The sequence below is a fragment of the Carica papaya genome, chromosome 5, assembly GCF_054855325.1.
Source record: "Carica papaya isolate Zhongbai chromosome 5, ASM5485532v1, whole genome shotgun sequence".
Classification (NCBI taxonomy): domain Eukaryota; kingdom Viridiplantae; phylum Streptophyta; class Magnoliopsida; order Brassicales; family Caricaceae; genus Carica; species Carica papaya.
In genome coordinates, this window is record NC_142313.1 from 33,929,633 (window position 1) to 33,942,259 (window position 12,627).

General features: G+C 34.8%; 1 protein-coding gene across 12 annotated transcripts in view; it reads right to left on the bottom strand.

Annotated features, from left to right (window-relative positions):
• The window catches only part of MEE44 (Nucleotidyltransferase family protein), a 40,267-nt gene that overhangs the window by 11,981 nt on the left and 15,659 nt on the right, over nucleotides 1–12,627 (bottom strand). For 9 of the 12 annotated variants that reach the window (XR_015819231.1, XR_015819232.1, XR_015819233.1 and 6 more), the window contains exons 5-14: nucleotides 12,427–12,543; nucleotides 12,094–12,276; nucleotides 11,938–12,000; nucleotides 10,818–10,889; nucleotides 10,465–10,722; nucleotides 10,215–10,334; nucleotides 3,072–3,131; nucleotides 2,040–2,080; nucleotides 1,822–1,899; nucleotides 1,629–1,713 (exon numbers count right to left, since the gene is read on the bottom strand). Coding sequence is in view for 5 of the 12 variants with exons in the window: in XM_088220285.1 (XP_088076411.1) it covers nucleotides 1,629–1,713; nucleotides 1,822–1,899; nucleotides 2,040–2,080; nucleotides 3,072–3,131; nucleotides 10,215–10,334; nucleotides 10,465–10,722; nucleotides 10,818–10,889; nucleotides 11,938–12,000; nucleotides 12,094–12,276; nucleotides 12,427–12,543 (1,077 nt within the window). In the remaining 7 variants the exon portion in view is untranslated. Of the gene's footprint in view, nucleotides 1–776; nucleotides 919–1,628; nucleotides 1,714–1,821; nucleotides 1,900–2,039; nucleotides 2,081–3,071; nucleotides 3,132–10,214; nucleotides 10,335–10,464; nucleotides 10,723–10,817; nucleotides 10,890–11,937; nucleotides 12,001–12,093; nucleotides 12,277–12,426; nucleotides 12,544–12,627 lie in introns of those variants that run through there. The other 3 variants (XR_015819235.1, XR_015819236.1, XR_015819237.1) reach the window with 2 other exon arrangements.

Genomic DNA, 12,627 nt, shown 5'->3' on the forward strand with positions numbered 1-12,627 from the left:
ATTTTATAATTAATTTTAGGAGATTTATGTTCTTATAATGCACATGGCTTACACTATATATAGGTCTTCATTTCATGGTTGTAATCATTCAAATTTGAAATCAATAAAATGCAAAACTTTTAATTTGACAACTTAAGAGATTTCTTCAACCTTTTTATTGAGTGAAAAATTAGTATCTACTTATCAAGATAACTTATTGCGTTTTTATCAAATTTTTTTCTTAAATTGATTTTAACATATCGATATCATTTCTTATAACGTTTTAATCAATTCATTTATTCTGATTACTTTTATTTCAAAAAAAAAATTATTTCAAAAATCTATCTCTATTACCTTAATTTCAATCACAGGTTAATTGCAGATTAAATAGGGAAGGTTCATCCAAAGATTAAGTTTTTGGTGCTAAATGTGTATGTCCGAGTTTTTGATCACCTTGTTAATCCTAAATTAAGAATCAACAAGTGAAGATATCAAGACGAATTAAAAAAAAAAAAAAACTAAAAAAGATTTTCAGAAAAAATTTGCAAGGGCTATAAATGTACATATATTTAATTGGGTTATGTTATAAAATTGAAAATCATACATGCTAATTTTTTAGTGATAACAAATTGAAAAAAAAATACTATTGTGAGGCTTTCCAACAAGAAACTCCATCTGGGAGGATATACTTAGGGTAAAAGAAAAAATAATACCATATAAAAGAAAAGTCATCAGGATTAACAAAAGTTTAGCCTCAACTTAGCAGTATCGAAATTGTTAGCCTGAAATATACATACCAAACAATCTGAATTCCTATGATAAACTGATACTTGGGATGATTTTGGGAAGAAGTTTGTACGGTGGCCGTAAACATGAATCACCACTACCTGGAAGGCATGTCAGCTCATTCTCCAAAAGAGAGTACGCCTCCGAAAATGCCTACACCATACAAATATTTTAGTTCTTCCTTGTAATCGAGAGTTAAAGAGTACTACTCTTTATAAGAAAAAGGATTTCTATTGAAAAGACACTAAGGGGTTGCCAACGCATGCTTAAATGGAAATTGTGAAATTAGGATTCGTTGCGAACTTTTGATTCACCTGCCATAATGTCTCACATGTTACCATATATTAAGCCTTTAAATCTACATTTGGTATCCCATATCATTTCACTCAGAACGACAACTTCTCTTGATGTGTGTTATTAGACATCTGAAGTAAGGCTCCTTGCTTTTACTTGAAGCCTGATTCAATTTCCAAAGTCTTACTTTCTTAAAAACAAGCGTAAAACAATTTTTCTTTCACATGCAATTCTTGCAGTATTTCCTCTAGCCCAGCATTCCAAACTGTTGAGTTCCAAATCTTGCAAGAAACCACTTTAATTTACAGTTATAGACCATGTTAAATGTGCCAATATTTTCCCAGGCTCCAAGTGCCTAAATCTATCAAAAAGAAACATATGTGCGACTACAGGAAAACATTTTTCATTGAGGCACATTGAAGTTTGCAGTTACTTTAATGGTTAAGCTTAAAATAGAAGGTGATTCAACATATCACAATGCAAGTCAATTCTGAATTTAGAAAAGCCTAACAGCTATAACAGGTTAACCCATCAGAGTATAATACATGCAGCAAAGGTCATGGGTTTACCTTTATACACTGATGTATTCGGAAGCAATTTCTCCCAACATTATTTGTCGGAAAAAGAGGATCATCAATGTGTAATGGATCAATGCTGTAACATTATGCAGTTGATCATTAATATATGATAGAGAAGTAACAATTCAAGGAAAAACCACATTTTATGCAGATTTTGAAGCAGGAAAGCAAGAATCACCATTACCTATAACCCCTAACACGGTTGACATAGATTCCACTTCCTTGCACAGATACACGCATTTGGCGAGGATCAAAGACATTCCTGTACAATGAGAGTATTATTTAACAAAGCATATGTCTGTATGCAATGATCAATATTTTCAAAATACAGTGGAAAATTCAGCTGCAACAACCAGCTTTGAACTATTAAATGTTGAAACGGTATCATCAGCTTTGACTCACCCAAAGAAGTAAAGAAAATCCATCAGAAGGCTTCCAAAATTCTGTGGGGGCAAAAATAAATTTCTCATAAGGCTAGAACTTTTTCCATAAAAAATACAATATAGAATAAAATCAGAAAAGGATGACATGAACAAAATTTCTAATATGAGCCCCTAACAACAGCACATCAAGCCACAAGTAATTTTACACAATTAAAAAAATCAACTATCTAACAGAATGGTCATAGAGCGGAGAAGGGATAACTTTGTCAAACCAATTTGCCCCGACTGCATAATTGTTTTTGAAAAGCAAAAAAGTAAAATAGCACTAATAGACACCAAGGGAGTTCAAAACTATTTACAGATTATTTACATGTCTATCAAAATATAAATAAAGTTGTCAAACTCCCGTAAATATAAAGAGGGAGATACTTAACCAAAAAGCCTAGAATCTGGAACCCCAGAGTAGATCAAAAATTTTTAATATAATAATGACATAATATAAAATTAATAAAATACGAAAATATTGATAAGAAAATTAAAAAAAAAATGAGAATTCTTTTTCCTGGTAGAAAAAGGATTAGTTTTCCCATTTAGACGTAAGGTCCAGTGCCTGTATAAAGAATGCTCTATTATGATTTAAGGACAACCCCACAATGATGATTAATTATCATACATTGAGCATTTTGAGAGTTAATTGAAATCCATGATTTTTAATTTTGTTCTCATTTGTTTACTTTGTTTTCTTTATTCTACATCAGTTTGTTTCCCATGCAAAGACAGACACCTTTTTTTTATATGGACTAAACACGTAAATTCACCTCAGTAGTGTGTATATATATATACATATATGTTCCCATGCAATGGAACTATAAAAAAGAATGAAAAATAATAATCTTTTGGTATATAGAATAAATGTATAAAAAAGATAATAGTAATTTGATATATAGAATAAATGTAATTTTCCAATGATAAGTAAACTGGTTAGGAGATATATAGACAAGATATCAAGTAACTGAACAGAAATAAAGAAAAAGGGAAAAAATGAGTTTACTTGGTTGATGGGTCGGCCGAGATGATGCTCATGTTGCAGAAAACGTGTAATGAGCAACACCTGCAATATTTGTTTTTTTACAAGAAAATTATTAGGAGGAAAAAAAAAGGTTCAACAACAGAGTCAAGAAATCCTTGTGAAACAAAGATCAAAACAACACCATAACCAGTCTCTTTGAAAATTTGTGAAAGAGACACCTCTAATGAAACTATGAGACTTGACCCACAAAGAAGAAAATAAAACTATCATGTTCCAAAGGAAAGACGAATTGAACTAACAATTCCTGAAAAGTCTAGCATAATACTCCAACCACAAAGCCCACAACCCAACAACAATAGCTTCTCCTAAATGCATCCTAGCTTCCTTCTTCTACCCACTTTGTGTAAGGGTCAGAGAAAAGAAATAGTACAAATTGAGCAAGGGAGAAGGACCCACATAAAACCAAAAAGTATCAAAAAGCTTAGAATAAAGCCTCCAAGCCACCTCACAGTACAAAAAAATAGCTAAGACTAAGTGCCTGAAAGCACATAGACATCCAAGGAGAGGTTACAATTATGTCTACAAACTTGCAACAGATCATCAGTACTGAACCTGTTTAGAATGGTTGTCTAAACAAAAACTTTAACTTTAATGAAGTTTAGCCTTCAAAAATGATTTATTGAAAGTCTTATTATGGCTACTAGAATTATGAGGTAGATGGGAAAAGAGATGCAAGTGCACAAATTTTGAGATATCCCAAGTCCAGATTTTGCTATCAGGTTATCAAGAAACATGAAAATGCCCAAGGATATTAAGCAAACAAATCATATCGTCATATTCTTGATCATTAAGATTTCTGAAGAAAAAGAAATTTTATGAGATGTTACCATCAAAATGGTTGAGAGAGTGACCAAGAGGTTGGTTTATGACATGAACAAAGGGCAGAATGCTAGGGAAAAGAATAGCAAGGGGAAGATCACCAATCCAGAGACATTCTCAGAACAAATGCAAGAAATATCGACCATTTTTAAATATGCATGAAGAACAAAAAAATCATGGGGCAGCTGGCTTTCTAATGGCTCATACCAGTCAGGGTACTCCTACCTTTACAATCTCAACCATTCGTGTGCAATCCATACTTACTCTTAATCACCTTGTACCACAAAGAACAAGATTCTAAAGGAAAAGGCCAAATTTGTTTAGCCTAAAGACAAATTTTTAGATATGGGAACCCCATACAACCGTCTTCTTTGGAAAGACAAGAGACACCTCATCTAACCAAATGATCTCTCAAGGTCACCGGCCCAAAATCATAAAAAACTCCTCTTTGTCCTCTCAAGTTTTGCAGCCATCCATAGGGATTTTAAACAAAGAGAGACTACACACAAGAATACTAGACCAACAAGCTTGGATAAGAGAAACTGTACCTCTTCGAGAAAACAAACCGCCCTCTCAACAATTGAGCCTCCTAGAAACTTTACCGTAGGATCCTAAAAAGACTCAACCAGAGGGTCACCCCTTAAGGGACATCTACATAAGTGACAGGTCAAGATAAAATATCACAACCAATCGATTCAGCAAACCTGATAGCCATATCCTCCTCAATATTAATCCCTGCTAGAGCATTATTACAAAGGTTCATGCATAATCCCAAAATACTACAAAAACTTGGGAGTAAGTTGAGCATGTTGTGGAGAATGAAGTGTGTCTATTATTGAGATATGAGGGGCCTATTTATACAAGTTTACATGAGCAATAAAAGAGAATATACTTAATCACAATGAGAGGAGTGTATTACTACTATGTCCTTTATTCTACTTTAATACACTTTACACTTCTCAACACTCTGCTTCAGCTGATGGATAGATATTATCCTTTCCAGCTTGGCAATAATATTTTGAAATCCAAGATCACTTAATCCTTCAGTTAGTATATTGGCAAGTTGCAAAGCAGTAGGCATATATGGAGTGCATATCAATCCATTATCCGGTTTCTTCTTGATGACAAATCTGTTTACTGCAATATGTTTTGTCCTATCATGTTATACCAAATAGTGAGAAATATTAATTGCCAACTTATTGTCATAGTAGAGTGTCACCGACCCCTCCATTAAATCTTCAAATTTTCTAAAATCATTTTCAACCATAAGAATTCACACACCTCTTAAGCTATAATCTTAAACTCCGGCTCTGCACTATACTAAGCTACCACATTCTGTTTTTTAGTTCTCTAAATCACTAGATTTCTCCCGATAAATGTTCAATATCCAGAAGTAAATCTTCTGTCAACTAGTGATCCTGCATAATCAGCATCAGTGTATATTTCAAATAGTCTATTGTTTCTCTTAAACATAATCCTCTCCCTATGAGTACCCTTCAAGTAGTAGAGTATCATGAATACAGCTTGCAAATGCACTACTTTGAGCTTGTGCATGAATTGGCTCATTACACTAACTGCATATACAATGTTTACCCTAGCAGGTGACAAGTATATCAATTTTTCCACTAGTCTCTAGTACATTTCCTTGTCCATCTTTAAGTCTTCTTCATCCCGTAGGCAACTTGCAAATGCACTTCTTTATACTTGTGTATAAACTATCTCATTACACTAATTACACATACAACGTCTACCCTAATATGTGATAAGTACATTAATTTCTCCACTACTCACTAGTACATTTCCTTGTCCACCTCGGAGTCTTCCTTTGTCAATCTTAGCTTATGATTGGGATCAATTGATGTGCTAACAAGTTTGTTTGCTAGCTTGCTAGTTTCCTTCAAAAGATTAATAACATTTTTGTTGTGTGATAAATATTCCTGAATTTGAGTAAAGTTATTTCGATTTTTGTAAAATATTTTAATTTCTCCAATTCTTAAATCTCGAATTCTCTAGTCAAGCATTACTTGAGAATTAACTCTTCTCCTTCATCATTCTTTGTAACAATTATATCATCTACATATACCAAGAGAGCATTGACTCCTTCTGACTCTGAGTGCTTAATGAACAGGATGTAATATCCTTAACTCTGTTTGTACCCCATGGATAGCATCACCTTTGCAAAGCCCTTAAACAATGCCCGGGGGAATGCTTAAGCCCATACAGTGTTTTCTTCAGTTTGCATACCTTATTTGGTCCTACTTCCTTAGCACACACGGGGAGGATTTCCAGGTAAATTTTTTCTTCCAATTCCCCATACAAGAAGGTATTATTTATAGCAAACTATTGCAATTGTCAATTGAAATTAGCCACTAAGAATGGTAGGATACATACAGTATTCATCTTTACAATGGCTGCAAATATTTTTTGACAATCAATCCCGTGTGTGAATACACCCATTGGCCACCAATCTTACCTTGTACCTCGTCTCTATGGTTGGACCATAGATCAGACTGTAGTGATCACTCATTTACGCCAACTAGTCTCTTTCCTTTAAGTAGGTCTACCAACTCTCATATTTGATTTTTTTCAAGTATCTACATTTCAACACTCAGTATTTCTTCATTCCTCACAGTTTAAAGTCGCAGATAATATTTTAGAGACGGATATTGCATTTAGATCATGAAAAATTTCTTGTGAGATGATAAACATTTTTCAAAAGCGACCAAATTTGAGATTGGATAGAACGGATGCTTAATGCCTTCTCTTATCCCTTTTTTAAGTGCACAGGCATATCAATATCAGAAGGAATGTGATTCTCAGTGCTTACCTCATTTTTGGTGTCCGGTTCGGCTCCTTGAACTTGCTTCGGATTACGGTCCAAGTTTTTTCTTCTTAAACACACCAGTGAAAAGTGTGGGTCTTGTATGACTTGATGTTCAAGTTCATTTTACGGCACTTGAGATTCATCTTGTGGGTTCTAGTTTGGCTCATTTTGTGGACTTTGGTTTTCTAATTGAGTGATTGTTTTAGAAGGTGTAGTATTTAAGGGTGAGGGAAGATGTCAAAGAACGAGTTCTCATTATCTTCTAGAATGGTCACCCCCTGAAGATAAGAGCAAGGAAAGGATTCGATTGTAACAAAGATAACATCAGTGAATACATAAAACTTTTTGGTAGATGGATGATAATATTTGTAACCTTTTTGCATTGGCAAGCATTCAACAAACACAAACTCGATAACCCTAGAGTCAATTTTTCCATTTTGAGATTGATGTATATGAACATTGGCAACACACCCAAAGACATGGGGATTTAGATAATTGGTTACTCAGAGTTCAAAGAAAAATGTAGCTAGAACTTCTGTTGGACTGCGAAAGCCCAGTACTCTAAATGGTAACTAATTGATAACATAGGTAGTGATTAATAAAACTTCACATTAATGGTGTTTGAGTATACGGTTTTGAAATAAGAAGACGTGTAGTGGTGAGCAAGTTACTATTTTTCCTTTCTACTAACCCATTTTGTTGTAGAATATTGACATATGAGAATAATGTCTGTTTAAAGTAGTCTCGAGCATTAGAAATACAGATATTTAATTTTGACACCAAACTAAGTTTTGACCACAATGTGAAACTAGAGAATGATAAAACTAAGCTCAATTTTCGATTTTAAAAAGAAAAGTCAAGTTACTCAAGTACAATCATTAATAAAAGAAACAAACCATTGAATCTCAAAAAAATTAGGAACATTTGAGGAATCCCAAGTATCACTGTGAAAAGGAAAATTGTCTCTTTTATATTACTAGAGGAAAAATTACACGTTTGTGTTTTACCAGTTCACATATATTTCAATGCAAGTTTTTATTATTACATTGGAAAATAGAAAGGAAAACATAACTTAAGGGGTGAAGAAAGATGAGTGCCCTAATCTTTTGTGATACAACCATAACCTTAACAGTTCATGGTATGTCAGGTGTATTCAAGAAGTATAACTCGTTCCGAACCTCAACACATCCAATCGTCCTCCCCAATTTTTGGCCCTTCAATTCACAAAGAGAAAAGAAAAAATCACTTTATAGTTGAGTCATGAGACAATTTGGTCATCGATATGAGATTGATACACAATTTTGAGACATGGAGTACGTAGTAAGAGTGAAATAAGGATCAAGTTGTATGTTTCAAATTCCTACTACTATAGTTAGTGAACCATCAGCAGTAACAATTTTCTTATTGTCTGAACATGGAGCATAAAAATTAAAAAATATGGAAGAGTTTGTTATGTGATTATTAGCTCCTGAATCCACAATCCATGACAATTCAATAGATTTATCCAGACATTTTCTTTTGAGATAGTAGGAAGTGTATCTCAACGTGCTAAGAGACCTTTACTTCTAACCTTTTCAAAATGCTCAAGTTGAGTCCTAAGGCATTCTATTTCTAACTTGAAGTCATTAATGTCTGTAGCCTTCTCTTCTTAGCCCATGTGTGCATGTCCTTGAGCCTTCTTGCACCCCTAGTTTTTACTAGAGGTAGTGGCTTTCCATAAAACTTTCAACATTTTTCTTGGTGTGTCGAGACTTCTTGCAGAAGGTATACCAAAGATTGTCTTTGCTTTCCCCGCCAATAGCTGAGTTCTCACTGTGACTGGACTCCTTTTCCTAGTGATGTGGTTTAGAGTCCATAATAGTTGTTGCAGTGCTATAGTTGTGCAAGGTCCAAGTATAACTACTATTTTATTTTCTTCTACACTGACAAGAGATATTACCTCATTTAGACATAACATCTCTTTTCTTAGGATCTGAACCCTTACTTGATCGTATCTTCCATTTAGTCCAACCATAAATTAATACATCCTACCCTTTTCAACTATTCTCTTCAATGTTGTTGCGTCTTTACTACACTCCACAGTGAGACTGTGGTACTGATCGATTTCTTACTATCAATTCTTCAAAAGAGTTGCCTATTCTATAGCTGGTTTATTTTCCCATTTGGTTATCCAAGATTCGACAAGATCATAAATCTAGGTTGCATTCTTTCCCTTCGAGTAAGTTTCTTCGATTGAGTCTCAAACCTCTTTTGTTGCAGGCAGGAACATGATTGTTTTCTTTATTTCCGGGAACATGAAATTCCAGAGTCTGGCCATAGTTATTAAGTCTTTTTCATCCTAAGCATCAAATGCTGGATCTCCTTATTTTGGTCCTGTGCCAAGACTAAATTTTCCTTTTCGCTTGAGAATGTTCAAATCAATGGTGACCAGCACAGATAATCTTTACCAGTGAAAATATAAACAGCCTAGATTGACTGAAGTTAGCTGGTGCTTTGTCTAAAATTTCCCATTTGGGAATTTGTACCAGAAATTGGGTATGTTACTTTCGACATAATCTACGACTTCTTATTGCAATTAAGGTCAAATAAGAGGTAACAGAAAGAAAATCACCAACTGGAATTCCCATGCTGTTTTGCGGCAAAATGCTTAGCATAAGGGGCTCTGCAAGGAGGCACAGCTGTGCATGGACCAACAACGGTGGATAGAGAGACAAGCAGGGACAGACACACAAGGGGGCAGCGGCTATGCTGTGTGGACGGGACCTGGACATGCTGCTGGAGAAATCTGGACGCATGGTTGAGGAGCGGCTAAGGCGCAGCTGAGGAGCTGGAATCAGCAATGAAGGCCGGTTTTGGTGCCTGGTTGACAATTCATGGTGGCTGGCTATTTTGGTGATGGAGGGAGGTGGAAAAGAAGGCTAACCTCCAAGGATTTTCTTATTTTGGCAATAAAGGCCAAGTAAGATTTGTAAAAGAAGCCTTGGGTTCTTTTTCCTGGAGTTTTGATACCATTTGGAGAATGAACTGTGTCTATTATGGAATTATAAGGGGTCTATTTATACAAGTTTACATGAATAATAAAAGGAAACATACTTAATTACAACAAGAGGAATATATACCCTTTATCCTACGTTAATGCACTTTACACTTCTCAAGACACATTATTTGACTAACTGAAATCTGACAGCAACAGAAAGGTGAAATTAAAGGAAAACAAATGCCAAATTCCAACAAATTTTAGACACGCTTAACTACGATGAGAAAAAGGCAAAATGGACAACTGAAAGAGAACAAGATCTCGCATTTACTCAACATTGGAACCTATGCACACGATATTTGTATAGCTTTACTCCCTCCTCAGTTTAGGTGCAGGTATGCAGAAATTTTAGTGTAAGTTCAGGATGACCATTCCATCATGAGGTGTTAGATATCATGCAAAAGAAGAACTGAGAGTAACTCACAAGGCAATAAGAACTTAAGCCCCCAGAGTATGATTGGTCTAAGCTACGATCTGCCAAGAACTGTTTTAGTACCAAAGCAAGAGGTGTGGCTGCTGGAAATTGCTCTGTCAGCCCTTTCACCTACAAAACAATGACAAAAAAAATAATAACACTGGCATTTTTCCACAAAAGCAAATAACATTCTCTTAATTTTAGATAATAAAAAAGCTTAAAACTTATAAAAATGAACTAAGTTCATGCAACTACGTACCAGCTCCGTAGTTTGGAGTCCTGTATGTGATGGACTCTTAAAACTAATATCAAGGCGAACTGATTTCACATCTATCATATCTTCATAAATACTGTGTGAGCACTTTGGTGAACTAGAATCTTCTATCATATCAGAGGAGACACGGTTGCCTCGATCAACATCCGTACAAGTTGACTGATCTTTCAGTGGTTGCACATTAGAGGTTGCAGTAGAAACCAAATAACATGGAACTTCAACCACAAGCATGATAATAGGAATCTGAAAGCAGATGAAATGGTCATGTCAAACGAAAGACATTAGAAGATAATAGTATGATGAAGAAGAAGAAGAAGATTGCAAGAGATGAGCTATACAGCAGTATTTTCCACGGTCTTCAGAGAATCATTTTTTACCCATTCCTGATTGGCAAGATACCTGGCTGCATGCTGAAAGACAAGCAAGAATAAATCATTTTTCAGGAATAACAGGAAGATGACAGCTACAAATAATTCCATTGACCTCGATAGAATGGAAATCAAAAGTAAACTTTCAGCTCCTACCAAATACAACAACCACTTTTTATTTCCATTTGAGATTGAGGGTAGTGGGAAATTTTTTTTAATGAAAAATATTGATTATTAGCTAAAGAGAGAAGAAGATTGCATCAATGGAAGACTCTAGGGATTCTCCAAAACAATGAAAAACAAACAGAGAGAGAGAGGACAGGGGAGAAATACAAAAGTTAATATAAAACCGTGGCCCATGAGCCATAGCCCAAAGGATTGTGGTAACCAACATCATAGATAAAACAAAATACATAAGATTATTTGGTGTTGTTTAATATTTTTTTGAAATAGATATGAATTACAATGATGAGAATAATGAGAACTAGATCCAAAATGTTTAGAAAAAAAAAAACTATAATAAAATACACAGTAACTGAACTTGAAACAGAACAAGCACTTTTACTTATTCCCGCAGAGAAATAAATGTGGTGGACTGCACTATAACCAGCTCTCATAAATTTAAAGAACACAATAGACCTGTATTGGGCAGCTTTCTCCGGATTTTCTCACAACTACTCAAAACAAACCTGATTTCTTCATTTTTTTCTTCTCATCTTTTCTGACGAACCTGAGTTGATAAGTTATAATACCACAACCAAAGGACCTAACATTAAACGGGGAATGAAATCTCAAAGACAAGGCAACAAATAGAACAAATTCCAAAATTATGGTGCACCAACTGTATCAAATTTTGTTCAAAGAGATGCAAATTTTTTATATTTAGCAACATAAAAATCTAAATCTCATCAACATGTGTAAAACTAATTAATCTAAAGTTCTCGATTCACCAAAATAATGGAATGAATAGTATCTATTGTTCCTCTATTATTCCATTTTTAAAAAGTATGAAAACAACATTAATCAACAGTCAAGAGAAAGTTGCCTTCTTATTGCAACCACCAAAGGACAATGGATGCTAAGAACGTACCTGAAGACAAGTTTCTTTAATACCATTGCGACCCTCCAAAATTCCAGCTTCTTTAATAGGCTCCTGGAAGAGGTATCTGAAAATTAGTCTTCCAGTATAAACATAAGTGCATGGGGAAGAAGTAATCGAGAGCATATTGGATCCTGACATGCTTACCAAGTTCCTCACAGGAGGAAGGCAAACAACAAGGTCCACGTCGCTAGAAGGAAGGGACAAACCAGTTGCATTTGAACCAAATACATTTGTCCTAGACCTGGGCCACAGGACCTGGAGAGAACGAGTGACCCTCTTGACAGCCCAATTAATGTATGGCTTACGAGCCATGTTCTCTGCTGCAACCTTGGATTTCATCATGTCATACAAATAATCAATGATTTCGCAACACCCATAAATGAATGGAAATTTGAGCTCAAAGCTATAAAACCCAAATACAAATTTCACATGCAAATCCTGCAGAAAATGTTTGAAGAAGATGAATCTAGCCTGTACCTGCTTGCAGAAATAGTCAATTTCATCATGAAGGAGGTTGTGCATCAAAGAGAAAGATGCCTTCCGTGTAGAGCAGTTAAACACCTCAGGTGGTTGCAAGGGAAATGCCACATCTGGCTGCAAAACAGAATTATGTGACTGCAACTCAAAATCCATTATCATATTCAGAATACATAATATGTATATATATATATATATATA